The following is an 18,476-nucleotide window of genomic DNA, read 5'->3' as shown; positions in this document are numbered from 1 at the left end:
CAGCACCGATTAAGAAGATATACGGTTAGATTCAAAAGGGCAAATTTTTGCCAGCGACCGTTTCGACAGGCACAAATTAGTTACCACTACGCTAATTCACTAAAAAGGGAAGGTGCATCTCATCAGCCAAAAACTGGCGAACTGTCACTAGCGTTACTTCGGCAGTGCAAGAATTTCATAGTGAATTTGCGCTAGCTTTCATTTCTGCCTAGTGAAACTTTGCTAGCACGTTTACGCTTAGGTTAATTTGAATAGGGCAGGTACCTAAAAGTCGTAGGGACGTCTTTATTAGTAATGTTGTTGTAAAGTTTTTTACAAATTTAATGCAATTCTGGCATACAGGATATGAAGTCACTGACATAGTTTGCCTGATCTGAAGTGGCGAAGTAAACTCTAGCAAAATAGGTAACGTTCTATAAAAATCGCATCTTAGTGAACTTGCGGAGTAATGACCATTCACCAGAGCGAAAAGTCACTTGGCTAGCGACGGTCTTGTTCGCTAGCGAATTGTCCTCCACGCCTGTTAGTGAATTGGCAATGTCCCTGCGGATGGGATTTCTCGCGAATTTTCGCTCATGACGGCCACTTCTCCCTTTAGTGAATCTGCCCCAATGAGACGGTATAGGACAGCTGAGTGGTTTATCAGAAAACAAACCTAGCAATTACGTACACCATGGGTCACTCTATTAAATTATATGGTAATTATTGAAATACTTTCCTAAACATAGGACACAAAATAGTGTTATACTAAACCTTGTGAATATATAAGCTGTATTTTAGTAATGTGTTTTTTTAAGATTTTGTTACAGAAGATATGGTTGTTTGCTTTTAAACACTTACCAAGCATTTCCTTGGTATGCGGAAAACTTTATACACAGAGCAATGGACTATCTTCACACTTGTGTTATATAAAAACACAAATATATCACAAACCATTAAAAAACATAACAAAGTATCATAGCTAAATGTAGTTCTTTCTACGTGCCTCTTCTCTGATGTCTGAGAACAAGCCTACACTTACCTCTACATCAACTCAATAAGTCACCTGTGTGGATTTCATTAATTCTGAATATTTAGTTAAACTGTATGAGAATGAAGTCAGCACCATTGTGACTGCAGAGGAATTCAAACATGGTAACAGACTGAAGGTTGCGTTTAAAAGGAATTGTCAGGGTCCGAAGGCTCAGGATAGGAATTACGGACCAAGGAGGAAGTAACTGGCACCAAACATAATTCGAGGTATCCAAGGGGTTAAGAAGTATAACAAAAGTCAAGTACAGGCAAAAGGGTCAGTTCAGGCAGCAAGGGTTTGATAACGGTGAAACATGCCAAGGTCAAAATCAGAATCAGTGGAATCAATAATATAGCGCACCCAGGAACACACAAAGTACAGGTATAGGATCCATTATCCGGAAACCCGTTATCCAGAAAGTTCCGAATTACGTAAAGACTGTCTCCCATAGAATCCAAAATTTGGAAAATTATTTCCTTTTTCTGTGTTATAATAAAACAGTACCTTGTACTTGATCCAAACTAAGATATCATTAATCCTTATTGGAAGCAAAACCAGCCCATTGGGTTTATTTAATGTTTATATGATTTTCTAGTAGGCTTAAGGTATGAAGATCCAAATTAAGGAAAGATCCGTTATCCGGAAAGCCCCAGGTCCCAAGCATTCTCGATAACAGGTCCCATACCTGTAGAACCTATAATTGGGCAATGTCTGTAGGCATTTGGCGTCCTTTTAAAGGCTGATTTTCGAGCCGAAAGGAGCGTCACGTGCTGACGTTGCACATTTTGACGCCAGCGTCATGACACAGTATGTGAGTGACAAAAGGCCAAAGAATGTGGCCTGGTAATGACCTAATAGAAAAGAGCACCATATTAAACCTGTCCTCCAGCTTTTGTCATACCTTCTTTATTAACAATAGTGCCATGACTTATGAATCACAGGATCATACCTTCTTTATTAATTATAGTGCCATGACTTAATAATCACAGGCAGGGACGTAACTACAGAGGAAACAGACCCTGCGACTGCAGGGGGCCCAGGCGGTATAGGGGGCCCCATGAGGCCCTAATTAAAGAGTGATTTCTACATATATTGGCAAAACAGGGCAACCTCTGGATATGTTGAGGGCCCTAAAATGTATTTGCTGTGGGCCCAGTAATATCTAGTTGGATTAAGTCATAAACACTTTAAATGTAGGACACTGTACATTCAATTTGTTTGACAAGATTAAATAGTAATTCTTTTTTAGCTCAACTCAACTATTTCTTATTTCTGATCAGTGATTTGTAGATCATTATCACTAAGGCTAATGTCAAATTCAATGCTTTGCAAGTGGCTGGGCATAACATTATTTTGGATTCAGACTGAAAAGTGTAAGAAATTAATGGTGTTATGTATCATGTATAACATTTACATATATACCTTTGCTTTTTGTTATTGGTGCAAGAACAGCTAAGCAGATGCCTCTAGATGTTCCAAAACAAAGTGGTCAAATATTGGGGTCTCTTAAGCAAAATAATATAATAGGCATGACATTTCTTAGGACAGCCATGGATATTTGAGTTAGAGGGGTTGTTCACCTATGAGTTAACTTTCAGTGTGATGTGGAGTATGATATTTTGAGACAATTTGCAATTGTTTTTTTATTTTTCATTATTGGTTTTGCACATATGGATATGGTTTTTGAGTTATTTCGCTTTTTATTCAGCAGCTCTTCAGTTTGAATTGTCAGCAATCTGGTTGCTAGGGGTCCTAATTACCCCAGCAACCATGTATTGACTTGAAAAAGAGACTGGGATATGAATAGGAGAGGGCGTGAATAGAAAGAGGAGTACCGTATATACTCGAGAATAAGCCGACCCGAGTATAAGCCGAGGTACCTAATTTTACCTACGAAAACTGGGAAAACTTATTGACTCTAGTATAAGCCTAGACACAACTACAGCCCTGTCTCCCAGCAGCGCACATTCTGCCAAAGCGACCCCCCCCAGCGATCAACCGGACTTCTTTGCAAAGTTGATGGTGACAGAGAATTGCCAAACGGATTACTGTGTGCATTGTCCCACTGTCCCACTACCATGTGCAGAGGGTGCTGTTTGATATTGCCATCACTGTTAATCTTTCGTATAACCAACAGAGGGCACTGTGTGATACTGCAGTCACTGTTATTCTTTCATATAACCAACAGAGGGCGCTGTGTGATATTGCAGTCACTGTTAATCTTTCATATAACCAACAGAGTGCACTGTGTGATATTACAGTCACTGTTATTCTTCCATATAACCAACAGATGGTGCTGTGTGATATTGCAGTCACTGTTATTCTTTCATATAACCAACAGAGGGTGCACTGTTATTCTTTCATATAACCAACAGAGGGTGCTGTATGATATTGCAGTCACTGTTATTCTTTAATATAACCAACAGAGGGCACTGTGTGATATTGCAGTCACTGTTAATCTTTCATATAACCAACAAAGGGCGCTGTGTGATATTGCAGTCACTGTTATTCTTTCATATAACCAACAGAGGGTGCTGTGTGATATTGCAGTCACTGTTATTCTTTCATATAACCAACAGAGGGTGCTGTGTGATATTGCAGTCACTGTTATTCTTTTATATAACCAACAGAGGGCGCTGTGTGATATTGCAGTCACTGTTAATCTTTCATATAACCAACAGAGGGCGCACTGTTATTCTTTCATACAACCAACAGATGGCGCCGTGTGATTTTGCAGTCACTGTTATTCTTTCATATAACCAACAGAGGGTGCACGGTTATTCTTTCATATAACCAACAGAGGGCATTGTGGGATATTGCAGTCTCTCCCCAAGTGAACTGTTGGTATAGGAATGATTAAAAGTGACTGCAATCTCAGATACTCGGGTCGGGTACCGATGACCCGAGTATAAGCCGAGGTGGACTTTTTAAGCACATTTTGGATGCTGAAAAACTCGGCTTATACTCGGGTATATACGGTAATACAAAGTAGAAATAATAATAAATTTGCAGCTTTACAGAGCATTTGTTTTTAAAAGTGACCCCTATTTGAAAGCTGTGAAGAGTCAGAAAAAGTTTGCGAATAATTAAAAAACTATAAAAAAATAAATAAAAAATGAAGACCAATTCCAAAGTTGCTTAGAACTAGCCATTCTACAACATACTAAAAGTTCACTTAATCACCCCATTAAGCTAGCCATACATGAACATATATTAGACACCTAGTCTGTCTATTCTGACTTAAGGTGGCCATAAACGCACAAATAATATTGCACAAAACAAATTTTAGTACGATAATCGGTGTGTGTATGGTGGAAAATGAGCCGACTGATATAGACAGAAGACGTGAATATTGGTTGGCTCGTCGATCGGGCTGGACAAAAATTTTGATTGGGTGCCTCTGAAGGCACCCAAACATCGCCCATTGTTAGTGCTGAATCGTCCGATACAGGTAGAATTCTATTGTTTATACCTGTATATCTGACGATTATCAGCTCTACATGTGTGTACTGAAATGAAAAACCTTTCTTGGAAAGATCTTTTAATTGTTACGTCTATGGCCACCTTAAGTCAGCATGGCCACAATCATGCAATGATTATGCATTTTACCAAACGCTGTATGATACTTTTCCTGTTTACTCTTCATTTTAAAAGTTTGAAGTCTAAATGAGTAAGTAAAATCTTTACTGGTGCAATCAAAATAAGTCCAAATATTTTCTGAAAAAAAAAAAAAAAGACCCTCACCTCATTACCACCGACAGCTTTGGTCAAGATCACAGCTGATGAAACAGGAGGAGGCATACAGCTTACTGTCTGCAAACTGAACAAAAAACAACATTAGAGTATAAATACAGTATCAAAAAGTTGTCACACATCTTTATATTAGACCCAAATTATATATAGATCTTTGTATTTATAAAAAAACAAAACATGCGTGATGGCATCATCATACTGTTGGGCTGCTTTTCATTAACACTGACTGGGTATCTTGTTAAAGAAGTAAGTACTGGGGAGAATCGGTTTTAGCCTGCTAAAATACGGACGCTTGGGTGAAACTTTGGTGAAATGCTTCACCAAGACAAATTAGCAAATTAGTAATTCAAGAAACAAAAGGTGAATTTCCAACCATCTGCAAGTCAAAGATGATCTCAAACCAACTAAAGATCTGTGGCACTACACAAGCAACATCCCCTTAGCATAATTTTAGGCAATATAGCAAATAAATTAATAAAAAAATAAAAAAATAAAAAATGGGGGTTCCTACAGACCCCAAACAACAACATATATACACATACTTCATCCGGTATTTAAAGGGGAACTCAAAAAATACAAAAACATAACTTGAGCTTTTTGAAAAGTAAACATACTGTAATTTCAAACAACTTTGCAATATACATCAATTACAAAATATTCAGATTTTTCATGATTTTTAATGGTTTCTGACAGTTCCCTAAGCCTAGCTCCCTGCTCTTCTGCTGATCTTTCAGACTACTTTTCTGAGCTGGCTGACTACTGTTACTTTGTATCAACAGCCAGCTGTCCTCAGCCTGCATCCTCCAAACCTCACAATTCATTGCACACGTGATTTCAATAAGGAAGGGAACATCATAGTGCAATGCATTGTGGGTTATGTAGTTCCTGCATGCTGTCTGTAAGCTGTGGAGAAGTTGTTACAATTTGCAACATTTGCAAATGTCCCTCCTTCCCTGCCAGAATTTCAAATGGTGCAGAAAGAGAAGAACTGTTGGATTGCAGCATAGAAAACGGCATTTATTCATACTTTTGAAGAAACAGGTAAATGTGTTATGTGGGCCTCTTTATCAAATTTTGGTTTGGAAGCTGGAGTTCCCTTTAAAGGTCTAGAAACAGTAGGACATGGAAATGCCCTAAAAGCACTAACCCTGTACTCACAAGAGAATCTTAAGGATCATTGGAACAGACACACAACCTGCAATACATGCCTAGACAGTCAGAATTTTGAGATTTTAGATAAATCAAGTAGATTAAGTGAAAATAATGTGGTTTTTATTTCCTTGTATTACCCCCCCCCCCCTTATATATAATGTATAATGACACCCTACTGCAGTTATCTAACTAGAGGTCTCATGTGGTGGCATCACCGCAAAAGACTCCCTGCATCTCAGGTACTGAACAAAGAAATGGATTTTTATCAAACAACAATGCACAAAAACATATGTACAATCAGAGACCTAGCACACAAATGCCGAGGTCTAAAGATGGTGATCAGCCAACACATCAAGGGGCAAAAACATTGAGGCAGTACAGAAATAATTTAAAAAGAATAAGACTGAAAATTAACAGAAAATCCTGCAAAGCCATTCAGAATATGTTAGATTAACCTCTAGAAAGCAGCTTCACACTAAAACCCATGAAGAATTTCAATTATCTCTTAGCGTGGAGAAGGAACTACCGTATATGAATAAGGGCTGTTTTAATAGCAACTACTCCCATTTTTGGGAGTTGGACCCTTCACACTAATTCTTTATTTCAATGAACCTTTATTATCTCCCTGATCCCTTTTTATATTCATCCAGCCTGTCATATCCTCAGGGATATACCGGTTTAAAAAAAATAAAATAAAACGCATTAAGAATTTGGAAAGATTTTAAGAGACCAATTTTATAAAGTATTTTGACATATGGACAGCATAAGGGAAGAGAGTTCCTCTGCAGAGGAATGGGGATAAAGGACCCTTATTAGAGTTTTTACGAAAAGCTCAGTGTCACACGAGACATTCACATTTAAATATATGAAGGTTTCACGCTAAGCGTGATGAATGCAAGTGATTGGCTGATGTGTTTAGCTTAATTTCTCATGACATCTTAATCCTTCTTCCCCTTCAGACATACCCTAAATATTAACATAAGTCAAATACATAAAGGACAGTAGGATATTAAAGCACTTTTTGTCTCATGCAGTGTAAAAGTCATAAAGAACATAGATACTCCACATGATATGTTTTCCCTTTTTTTAAATAATAATTTTTAATGTGAAGGAGAGAAAAATAAGGAAATGTTTAATGATAAAAATAATTTTTTTATCTGTACATAAAACATTTCTAAACCAACAATTGTTAGTAATATAAAATTTTAATTAAGTATTTATAAAATTAGATTTTATAATACAGCATATAGCCATTACACAGTTGGCCTCAAACTTGACTTTGTATTCCTTGTGCTCTGAACATTAATATAAAGAAAATATTCAGATCATAAATTGTATAGTTAAGTGGACATACTCCTCTTAAATCTGGAGATGCACAAACTGGATTCAAATGGAAAACCCTTAAATAGAAGTGTAGCAAGTGCTAATTATCCAGCAGCTACAAAGAAACCACATAATACTGGAACATCACACATAAAATTAGCCCAATTAACCTAAAGCAGCATTTTGACACAAACCACTAAAACCTTCTGCTTTGCCGCTTTCTTCACGGAAAGCAATGTCCAACAGACCGCAGCACACTGACACGTTGTTTCTTGTGAAAATTTTTTTGTGATTTATTGGCTCAGTAGACAGCAGTCCCACCATCCAGATGATGATGTCTTCACTATCCATTCTTCACTTGCCTGCTGCTTGCTTCCACCAGTCAAATTGAGCTCCCCTATCATTTGCTGGTTGCTTGTGCAATTGCCCAAAAATACTAATGGTGGCCATAGACACACAGATCCTATCGTACGAAACGAGGATTCGTACGATTTTCGGATCATGTGTGGCGTGTGGCGACATTTTTCGTCCAGCGGAGATCGGTCGTTTGGTCGATCGGTCAGGTTTGATCTTGACCCGACTGATCCCGCCGGAGCCCACGGCACATCGTAATTGGATCGTTCAGCCATACGGCCGAACAATCAGATTACGCCCGATATAGCCATGTTTGTTAATGGCATATCGGGGGAAAGATCAGCTCGTTTGGTGATGTGGCCAAACGAGTGGATCTTTGCATCTATGGCCACCTTAAGCCACCACCCATGTGCCAATCCTTACACAAAAAACCTCTGCTGATTTCCCTGACAAATGATTGTCCTCCTGTTACCTTGCCTCCCCCTCCTTTTCTTACTTCTAATCACTTTCAGTTAAAATAATTTTCATCCCCACATTGTTGTCTGTTCAAACTTTCCATTTTGTCCAAAAGAGACGCTCATCTAACAAGCACTTGTGCTCATGCCCTGGGCTGGAACTAGGGGTAGGCAGAATTGGCACCTGCGTAGGCGTAACAATGAGGGGGGTGCTGGGCAGGTACCTGTTAATGGGTCATCTGTCTACCCCTAGACTAGCTTTCTCAACTTCCACCCTCCCTATCCTGTTGCCGTCCTATCCCCTCCCTCCCCTTTGCCTCTGTCTTCCATGCTTCAGCACATGCGTGAGCAAATTTGCAGTTGCACACGGGGGGGGGGAGCATGGGGGCCGGCTGGGTTACCTAGGGCACTCAGTCGGCTTGGTCCTGCCCTGCACATGCCACATAGAAAATGAAGCACAAGAGCAAATCACAGCATCCGGAGATGCAGACATGCTTATAGGCCTTCAGTCCAACATTGAGATTACTGTGTGGTTCCTAGAATCAGGCAGCAATATTCATGATACAGTCAACCCCTTGAAAAATAACTGTGATGACAATTTGTTAAAAAGTGTTGTTATTCTGAAGGAGTATAATAACCCAACAAAAAGTAAATAAAAAAAAAATCAAAGTAAAAAGCTCAAAAGAGTAGATGGAGCAAGTTTTGGACTTACAACCCCTTTGGGCAAAGGTGTAACGTATAGTTGGAATGAACAATAAAGGCGTGGCACAAGCTCTGAGTGTAAAACAAAACTTTTCACAATAGGAGGAAGTTTGAGAAAGGTTACAGGTGGGAGAAAGATAACATAATATTTAACACGTAACAACATAAAAACATGAGCAGTCACAGAAGGAAAACAGCTGGAGGAGAGTGGGAGAAAGTGTAGTATGTAATACACAGATGAAAGAACTGTTAAGATTGGGGAGGTTTGGCCTGATTTGCTCTGTGATTTTCATGCAGGAAAATAAAACACAATTGTTGAGTGGACACTCTATAGTAAACTCTGAGTTACTGTTGAACTGACTGAAATTTAATTCTAAAGGTGAACTTTCCTTTAATTCTCCAAATATATCTATTTTTGCAAAAGCCTTTTTTCATACCAGTCAGTCAGTCTAGACCTTATGTATAATAGTTGGGCATAATACATACCCCATGCTTAGGAATTCATGCTTGAACAACATTATATTCAACATTACGATATTAGTTATTAAGCAACACATACCCCTTCAACAGCCATTCATTTATGGGTGTAAGAGACAGAACTTGAAGGAAAAGCCATATTGCTGTGGGGAAGAAGACGAGTGTAAAAAGCTGGACAAAAAGATGAAGCTTTACATGCATCAATGCATTTGTCAGTTCCTAAAAGAGAGAAAAAAAAGGCAAAGATTTTTTATTTTTCATGTTTTAAGATCAAGAAAGTAAATTGTTTTTATACAGTATTGTAATCAAGATTATCATTTTGAACTTACTCACTTAAACGGACATAATATCATACATTATACCACAAGGACACTGTTAAATCTATACAGTACAGCAGAATTACTCACTACAGAAATTTACTCCCACACCCAGTTGATAGTTTAAGTTAACTTGTAGTTTGAGGTAGAGAGTGATATTCTGAGAAAATTTGCTACTTTTCATTATTTATTATTTGTGAGTTATCTTTTTATTCAGCAACTCTGTAGTTTTAATATTCATCAATCTGGTTGCTAGGGTTCAAATGTCCCTAGCAGCCATGGACGGAACAGAACATCAAAACCCTTGAAATGGGAATCTGGGTGAACTATGCAAACGTGATGACTGTGCTCACATAGATGCAGATGTATATGAGGCCATACAACTTTTCATGTTCATCTTCTCTTGCATCACATAAAAAAAAAACCCTGGTTCACAAATCAGGATATTAAGAAAACAAGGACCTGATTATTTAGCAATACCAGCTCTATGTGTGGAGTGGTTGAATAAGTCATTTACATCTTAACACAGACTCATAAATCTCCCTTTAACTCAACAACACTGATTTAAGTAAACCTACAGAATAACAAAGATCCCCTTGTAATGTGTTACAGAAGCCACCTTAACTGAATCCTCAGCTCAATGTAACGCATTTAAATGCAAGCAAAATATACAATTAGAAATTCACCATTCTAAACTTTGGGCAGGTAATGGTGGCCCCTCTGGTGAGAGTTAAATTGGAGCATTATGTGCCAGGTTACAACTTTAGTGAAAGATCATTGGAAAGCCACAGGCAAAGACATTTTAGCTGTCAAGACATGGTTCTAAAATATATGAAACCTGGCCACTATACAACAGTTGGACTCAAAAACAGATTGTAAAGTACTACAGCAATTTAAAAATTGACTTTGCAAGGAGTGTCAGATTCATGGCCCACAAGAAGAGAATTTCGAATCTTTTGAAACCTTCTTACGTTCTTGACAATTCCATGCTTCCCTAGTTTGTAGTCAAAAGTTTTAGGAATCCTGTTTCAGCAGAAGAAAAACCTCAAGAACAGTGATGTCCAAACAGAATATAATTGCGGAGTCATTAGGGAAAGTACTTGACTAGACTTTACAGAGCCACAATGTCAACCTAAATTGAACACCATTGGGATTAACTGAATTCTAATGGAATTCAGTCCTGATCACTCAATATCACTGCCCCAAAGCTGCACCAAGAATGTTCCAATATCTTCTAGAAAGTATTATTATCAACATGTATTTATATAGCACTAACATATTTCACAGTGCTGTAAAGTAGAGGGTATAAGCTGTTTTAAAGGCCATATTAAAACTTATACCCTTGGTTTGAAAATGAGATGTTATGTACAAAGGTGTCCACATTATTTTGGCCATAGTGTATCACTCCAAGTTAAAATGGATTCTGTCATGATTTTTACGACCAACAAGTTTTTTAGTTGTAATATTAGTAGTTGTTGGTGTGTAGGCAGCCATCTCAGGTCATTTTGCCTGGCCATGTGCTTTCACAAAGAGGCAGCACTTTAGGATAGAACTGCTTTCTGGCAGGCAGTGGGGCCTGGATTTTACTATTGAATGTTGTTCTTAGATCTACCAGGCAGCTGTTATCTTGTGTCAGGGAGCTGTTATCTGGTTACCTTCCCATTGTTCTGTTGTTAAACTGCTGGGGGGTAAAGGGAGGGGGGTGATCACTCCAACTTGTAGTACAGCAGTAAAGTGTGACTGAAGTTTATCAGAGCACAAGTCACATGACTGGGGGCAGCTGGGAAACTGACAACATGTCTAGCCCCATGTCAGATTTCTAAATTAAATATAAAAACATCTGTTTGCTCTTTTGAGAAATGAATTTATGTTCAGAATTCTGCTGGAGCAGCACTATTAACTGAGGCATTTTGAAAAAAACATTTTTTTCCCCATGACAGTATCCCCTTAAGAACTTCTGCAAGGATATAATTTTGGTGTGGACAATCATTAGCAGTTTTACAATGAGGGGACTGTATGCATCATTCACCAGTCTCTGCCCCAGTGGAGTGTGCAAGCTAAGGTCTCTATAATACAAAAGGTCAGTTTTTTCAGGATGCTGTAAACCTGCACGTGTGTTTTTTTGGAATATAGTTATACAAAGACTTTCAAAATATTTAACCCCCAATCCGCTATTTTGAATGCTCTAGTGCAGCGTTGTTTTATTATAGTTTTTTATAATCCCCCCCCATATAAATACATAAAATATTTTAACCACATAATTACATAAAAATGCTTTGGAAGGTATTTTCATGAGATTATGCAATTAAAATAAGATACCCACATCACTTCCCACTCACTGTCATTGAAAGATATTTGGGGGGGGGGGCAAGCTTTTTTATGGATGACAGAGCATCTCATATGCATCACCTAACAGCCATAAGTAACTGGACTGGCTGACTGATCTTGAAAGTCACCACATATCAAAATGGATATCTATCTTTGGTTCAACAGAATGGTAGGTATTTCCCTGATGTTTTGAACAGGGTATTACAATCACCAAATTTCCCTGGAATCTCAGCGGTCCATTGAACTCATGTTATTGTTTTACGATTTTTCACTATTTGATAAGATCTATCATGAAAACCTTCAAGGACAATTAACACAGACACTGGGAGCCAAAACAATGCACACCTCTCCCTATGATATAAAGCCATACATATTTCTTGCACAAATATTTAACTTTTCATTTTCAAAACTGGTTCTTCTTTGACATCTATTATACTGTTTTTCATTTTGCATTTTCCCTGTTGGTACATGAATTACATTTGTAGGATTTTGAGGTTTTGCTGAGCTTTAATAACCATTCTCCTGAGATGTTCAGATAAATAAACTCAATTTGTCTCCAAGCTTCATTTGCAGCTTTTCACTAGGATACAAACCTATTAACATTCCAATGTGCACTGCCTATCTGTAATAAGATGCTCTTGTGAATTTAATGGCTTAGAACCAAAAGTATAAAAGAACATGACAACTCCTAAATGGAATTAAGGGTTGGAATAATTAGAATATAAACTACCTGCAATATTTGCAAGTGCTAAGGCACGTGATAGCAATTCAGTTCCACGTTCATGGGAAGATGAAAAATACCCATACAACATACCAGATTATACATTTGACTATAGAACATATGATACTGCAGATTCATGATATGTATTTCCAGTACTGCCTACTTGTTAGTGTTTTGAGTAATTTAGCTGTCAGTATGTAATATGTTGTGCAAAGCCACAGTTCTCAGGCAAAAATTGTGGTTGCAGTTGACTAGACAATTCTAAATTGTAAATGTGTGTGTCCACATAATTATGTTTTTAATTTCCCTGACAGCTTCTTTTAAGGAGAAGGAACAGTTAAAACTAAGTAAGCTTTATCAGAAAGGTCAATATAAATACACCAGTAAACCCTCAAAGTAATGCTGCTCTGAGTCCTCTGTCAAAAGAAACACAGCATTTCTTGTCTTCTATTGTGTACACACAGGCTTCTGTATCAGACTTCCTGTTTTCAGCTTAAAACTCCAGGGCTAGGGCATGCTCAGTTTGCTCCTGTCTCTCTCCCTCTTCCCCTCCCTGCTGTAATCTGAGCTCAGAGCCATGAGTGAGCAAAAAATATTCAAAAATATTTTCCAGTTCAGAACTAAAGACTTTTTTCATCTACTTTCTATTTGTGACCGTTTTTCAGGTCAGAATCTGCACCTGGATTACTGAGCTGCTAGACTTCAAAACGTCAAAGAGGAACATTCAATTATAAAGGGGAACTATTGTGAAAATTAAAATGTAATATAAGCTTCAGCATACTGAAATAAGTAGTTTTCTAAATACAATCAATTAAAAATTCTGTACCGTTTCTGAAATAAAGTTTATATTCTCTATCCCTCTCTCAGCATCTGTTTCTCTTCATGCAGGAGTTGGGTGTCAGATATTCATTGACAGTTAGATCCAATATATCTTATAGGGGTGCTTACTTTCCTAGCAGATGTATTAGAGCTCACTCAAATAACTGATTACAGCACAGGTATGGGACCTATTATCCAGAATGCTCAGGACCTGGGGTTTTCCGGATAACGGATCTTTCCGTAATTTGGAACTTCATAGTTTAAGACTACTAGAAAATCATGTCAATATTAAATAAATATTGGGGGGCCTCCTTTTGTCTAGAACAGGGTTGTTCAACTGGCGGCCTGCAGGATTTGTGCAAAATGCAGTTATTTTGTTAGATTTTGTCTGTACTGGAATCAGTTATTTGAATGAGCTCGAATACATCAGCTAGGAAAGGTATCCCCCCATAAGATATATTTGGTCTAACTGTCAATAAATATCTGACACCCAAATCCTGCAAGAAGACAGAATGAAGACAAACAAATGCTGAAAGAGGAATAGTGAACATAAACTTGATTAATTCAGAAACTATACAGAATATATAACTGAATGTATTTATAAGGTTTCTTAATTCCGTATAATGACTTATATTACATTTTCATTTTCACACTAGTTCCCCTTTAAATTTTAATTAAGGTAAAGAAAGAAAACATGCAAAAACATCATAAAGATGAGGTTAAGCAAGTAGGTGGGCCCAGATGCAATAGCAATAATTGGTGAAGTATTTGGTTCAATATGCAATAGTTACTAACTTTTTGCAGTGAATAAATATTATAAAGTCTTGATATGGTTAGTATAAATTAGGTTCAAGTTAGCCATACAGCGAATAAATCACTATGTAAATAAAATCAGTAGAGAACTGGCTTGCACTGCAGCAACAGCTCTCAAAACATTCAATTTGCAATTACAGAAGCATAGGGGTACTCAAGCCAAGCACTTCATAAACATCACTTATCCCTTTCTGAGTATAAGAATAATAAAATAAACACTATTTGTGTAAATCTTTAAGCATATATATTATTAAAGATTTCTTAGTATTTTCTACATGACCCACCTAAATCATGCAGGCATTTTTTTTGCCCGTGTTTCAATGAAGATCAAGAAATTAGGAACGTGTCTGCATTTTCTGTACAAGTGCTCTTTGTAATTACATCAAGCTGAAATGTTGAAATATTTAGCTTGGACTGGGCAGCAGAAATAATCAATTTTTCTCCTCAAATAAATGCCTTTAGAGCATTCTAAGGAGAAATCCAGGAGGCTACAGATTTGTTGTTAATGTGCAAATACCTTTCTGCTTCTGTTTGTATGGATTGTTTAATATTGATGACCTTATGGGGAGATATCTCAAAGCATCAGAGTAGATCAGTTGATACACCGAGAAGATAAAGCATTAGTTCAACCAGCACAAGATAAAAGTCAAATCTTTGCAAGTGAGAAAAATTTGCAATTCTCAAAGATTATTTTGTCTCAGAGTGTGTTCGCCACCTGCTCAAGGTCTGATATTCATAAAGATGCATAGAAGTGGGATGTTTACAGAAAAATGGCAAACTAAAAAAGGCTTCCTTCAATTAGAAAAACATGATTCAAACAAGTCCCAAAACAGGGCAAGAATGAGGGTCTTGCTGAGGGGCAGAAACTCTTTTATAAACTTTCTCACTTGCAGTAATGTATCTAGTATCCTGTAGGGTCCTCAATCAACAAAGATGGCATGTATCAGGAGTTTTTCCCCATTCTGCTAATATTTAAGCAAAATACCTCAATAACATATGGGGCAATGCTAGCTTCCACATTTTAGTGTGATTACCCAATACCACAGCAGAAATTCAATGGTGTTTCCAGATGTTTTACTGCCTGTGGGGAACATGACTCCCCACAGGCAACGAAATACCCAGGGGGTTATTTACTAAGATCCAATATTTCACATTATTTTCTCAAAACCCCTTCAACCAAATTCCCATGCACATTTTTAACTTATTAATAAATTAACTCAAAAAGATCTGGTGCAGGAAAAGACTCAATAAAATTCAAATTGTACGATATTTTCAGATTATCGCCCGAAAACCACAATTTTTTCGGATTCTGTTCTAATTGTAAAAGGGACACTGCCATTGACTTCTACATGACCTCAGCAGGTTTTTTATTCTGACTTTTAACACTGTCTAGGTTTAAAGGAGAACAAACCCCCTTGCTAATAAAAACCCTTACCCCCTATCCTCCATAGTCCCCCCTCCCTGCTCCCCCCACACAGATGTTCACACAAGTAAATGCCCCTAAGTTGTTAATTACCCTTCATTGCAGAGTCAGTGCAGCGGAGCTTACAGTGGCCATCTTCAGCACTTCGGGAATCTTCATGAAAGTAAGCGCAGTATCGGTGGGTAGAGGATTTTATTAACAAAGGGGTTTAGTTCTCATTTAAAGGAGAACTAAACCACAAACTATTGAAAACCCCTACCATACATAGTCCCCCTTCCCTGTTCCCCCGCGCAGGTGTTAATACCTGTAAATGCCCCTAAGACTTTAATTACCCCTCAATGTGCAGTTTTTCGGGACCAAAAAAAATCGCTACAACTGCACATGCGCCGATACGCCAAAACCGTGAAGATGGCGCCCATGAGCTCCGCTGACTCTACATTGAGGGGTAATTAAAGACTTAGGAGCATTTACAGGTATTGACACCTGTGCGGGGGGACTATGGAGGGTAGGGGTTTTCATTAGCTTGGGGTTTAGTTCTCCTTTAATAAATCTCAAAAACCAAAAAATTCTGTTTTCCCCTTTATAACTGTAATAGAGCCTGTACTCCAGGGTTATCAGTAGTTTTTTTTTTTTAATTGGCTCCAAATTCAAGGCGGGGAGCAATTTTTTTTTTATTATTAGTATTATTTTTTAAACTACTGTTACCCCCCAATCAGAGTACGGGTCTATTAGCCCGCACCTTTGGTGGGGGGGGGGGGAATATTTAAGGTTAACAGTGGCCCTTTAAAAAAATTGCATCTGATTTCCATATAGCACTATAATGAGAAATACAAAGTGATTCTTTAGTTGGTCAAATCTGAATGACCTGCTACTTGTTCCATCACTGGCAGTGGCAATACATGGTGTGCATTGACCAAGACCATCATATATGGCAGTAAGACAAAAAGGGCTCAGATGAACTCACTGCATCACTTACATCCCTATATTGTTTCAATATTTTTATTTATTTTTATTTTTATTTAGGTGCAAAGCAATAAAGCATACATATCCATATGAATGACAGTTTGCAAAGTACATACAAAAAAGGATTCCGTAAGTATAACATACGAGTAACAGAGAACGTTTGTGTGTCTTTCATTTTGTGTTGAAAACAGTACACAACGCCATTATATATAAAAGGGAAATAATAAAGAAATGACAAATAATTAAAACAGAAATGAAGAGAAAAAAAAAGGATAAAGAAAGTAAAATAGACCAAATATTCATCACGAATATACTGAAAAGTATTGTATACCAAAAGTAAGTTACATTGTATAAAACATTGACCAATGTTATAATACTAGTATTACAACTGTGTCTAATTTCTGCAAAATTATAGCTTATCAAGTAGACCTAATCCTTATTGTAAAGGGAGCCTGTACTCAAAGGGATAGTCTATGGGGAATCTTACAATGAGAGCATAGAAACCGGTAAAGTGCCTTGGAATCTGTAATCTATCCCTTCCATCCCTATATTTGTCATTCCTACTAAATGAAACCTTTTTTAGTATCTTAAAAGTCAAATTTCCTTAAAGGGATAGTTCAGTGAATAAATAAAAACTTGGTAAATAGATAGGCTGTGCAAAATAAAAAAATGTTCAGTTAGCCAAAAATGTAATGTATAAAGGCTGTAGTGACTGGATGTCTAACATAACATAACAGAACATAACTCCCTGCTTTTTAGCTCTCTAACGCTGAGTTAGTCAGCGACTATAAAGGGGGCCACATGGGACATAACTGTTCAGTGAGTTTGCAATTGATTCTTAGCATTTAGCTTAGATTCAAAAGCAACAGATATGAACCATGTGCCCCTCCCTCAATCACTGATAGTGCTACTCCAGCAGAATTCTGCACTGAAATCCATTTCTCAAAAGAGCAAACAGATTTTTTTATATTCAATTTTTAAATCTGACATGGGGCTAGATAATTTCCCAGCTGCCCCAGTCATGTGACTTGTGCCTGCACGTTAGGAGAGAAATGCTTTCTGGCAGGCTGCTGTTTTTCCTTCTCAATGTAACTGAATGTGTCTCAGTGGGACATGGGTTTTTACTATTGAGTGCTGTTCTTAGATCTACCAGGCAGCTGTTATCTTCTGTTAGGGAGCTGCTATCTGGTTACCTTCCCATTGTTCTTTTGTTTGGCTGCTGGGGGGAAAAAGGGAGGTGGGTGATATCACTCTAACTTGCAGTACAGCAGTAAAGAGTGATTGAAGTTTATCAGAGCACAATTCACATGACTTGGGGCAGCTGGGAAATTAACAATATGTCTAGCCCCATGTCAAATTTCAAAATTGAATATAAAAAAATATGTTTGCTCTTTTGAGTAATGGATTTCAGTGCAGAATTCTGCTGGAGCAGCATTATTAACCGATTAATTTTGAAAAAAATTTTTTCCCATGACAGTATCCCTTTAAGAAGTTTTAAGAATGTAGAAATCATGGTGTGATTACTAAAGGTTTTTACATCATAAGCAGTACATCAGTCACCATTTTTTTTAATGAGTAATGCTGCTGCAATGAAACCAAAATCAATGCACAGTGTAAAAATACCCATATATTGTATTAAAGATTTGCCTTTAATGTAAAATTAACATTATACAATATATACGTGAAAGCTTTATTTAGCAACAATCAGCAAATAAAGGAAATTATACTCTACCTCTGTTTTTAAGGAGAGTCCACTGTTAAAGAATATAGCAGACACTGCAATATACGTGATGGTAATTTCTGGCTTCAATGGCCCTACAAAAAGAAAAAAGAAAAAGCAAATAAGCAAAAATAATTAAATTCA

At 37.4% G+C, this 18,476-nt stretch overlaps 1 protein-coding gene across 3 annotated transcripts in view; it reads right to left on the bottom strand.

The window, feature by feature from the left end:
* slc10a7.S (solute carrier family 10 member 7 S homeolog) overlaps positions 1 to 18,476 on the bottom strand; it is a 110,965-nt gene that overhangs the window by 79,444 nt on the left and 13,045 nt on the right. For 2 of the 3 annotated variants that reach the window (NM_001087260.1, XM_018233873.2), the window contains 3 exon segments: positions 4,757 to 4,832; positions 9,311 to 9,447; positions 18,345 to 18,427. In NM_001087260.1, the coding sequence (NP_001080729.1) occupies positions 4,757 to 4,832; positions 9,311 to 9,447; positions 18,345 to 18,427 (296 nt within the window). 3 annotated transcript variants of the gene reach the window in all.

Source organism: Xenopus laevis, chromosome 1S (assembly GCF_017654675.1).
Source record: "Xenopus laevis strain J_2021 chromosome 1S, Xenopus_laevis_v10.1, whole genome shotgun sequence".
Lineage (NCBI taxonomy): Eukaryota > Metazoa > Chordata > Amphibia > Anura > Pipidae > Xenopus > Xenopus laevis.
The sequence above is the reverse complement of the archived record's forward strand: the minus strand, read 5'-3'. Positions and strand labels throughout refer to the sequence as shown.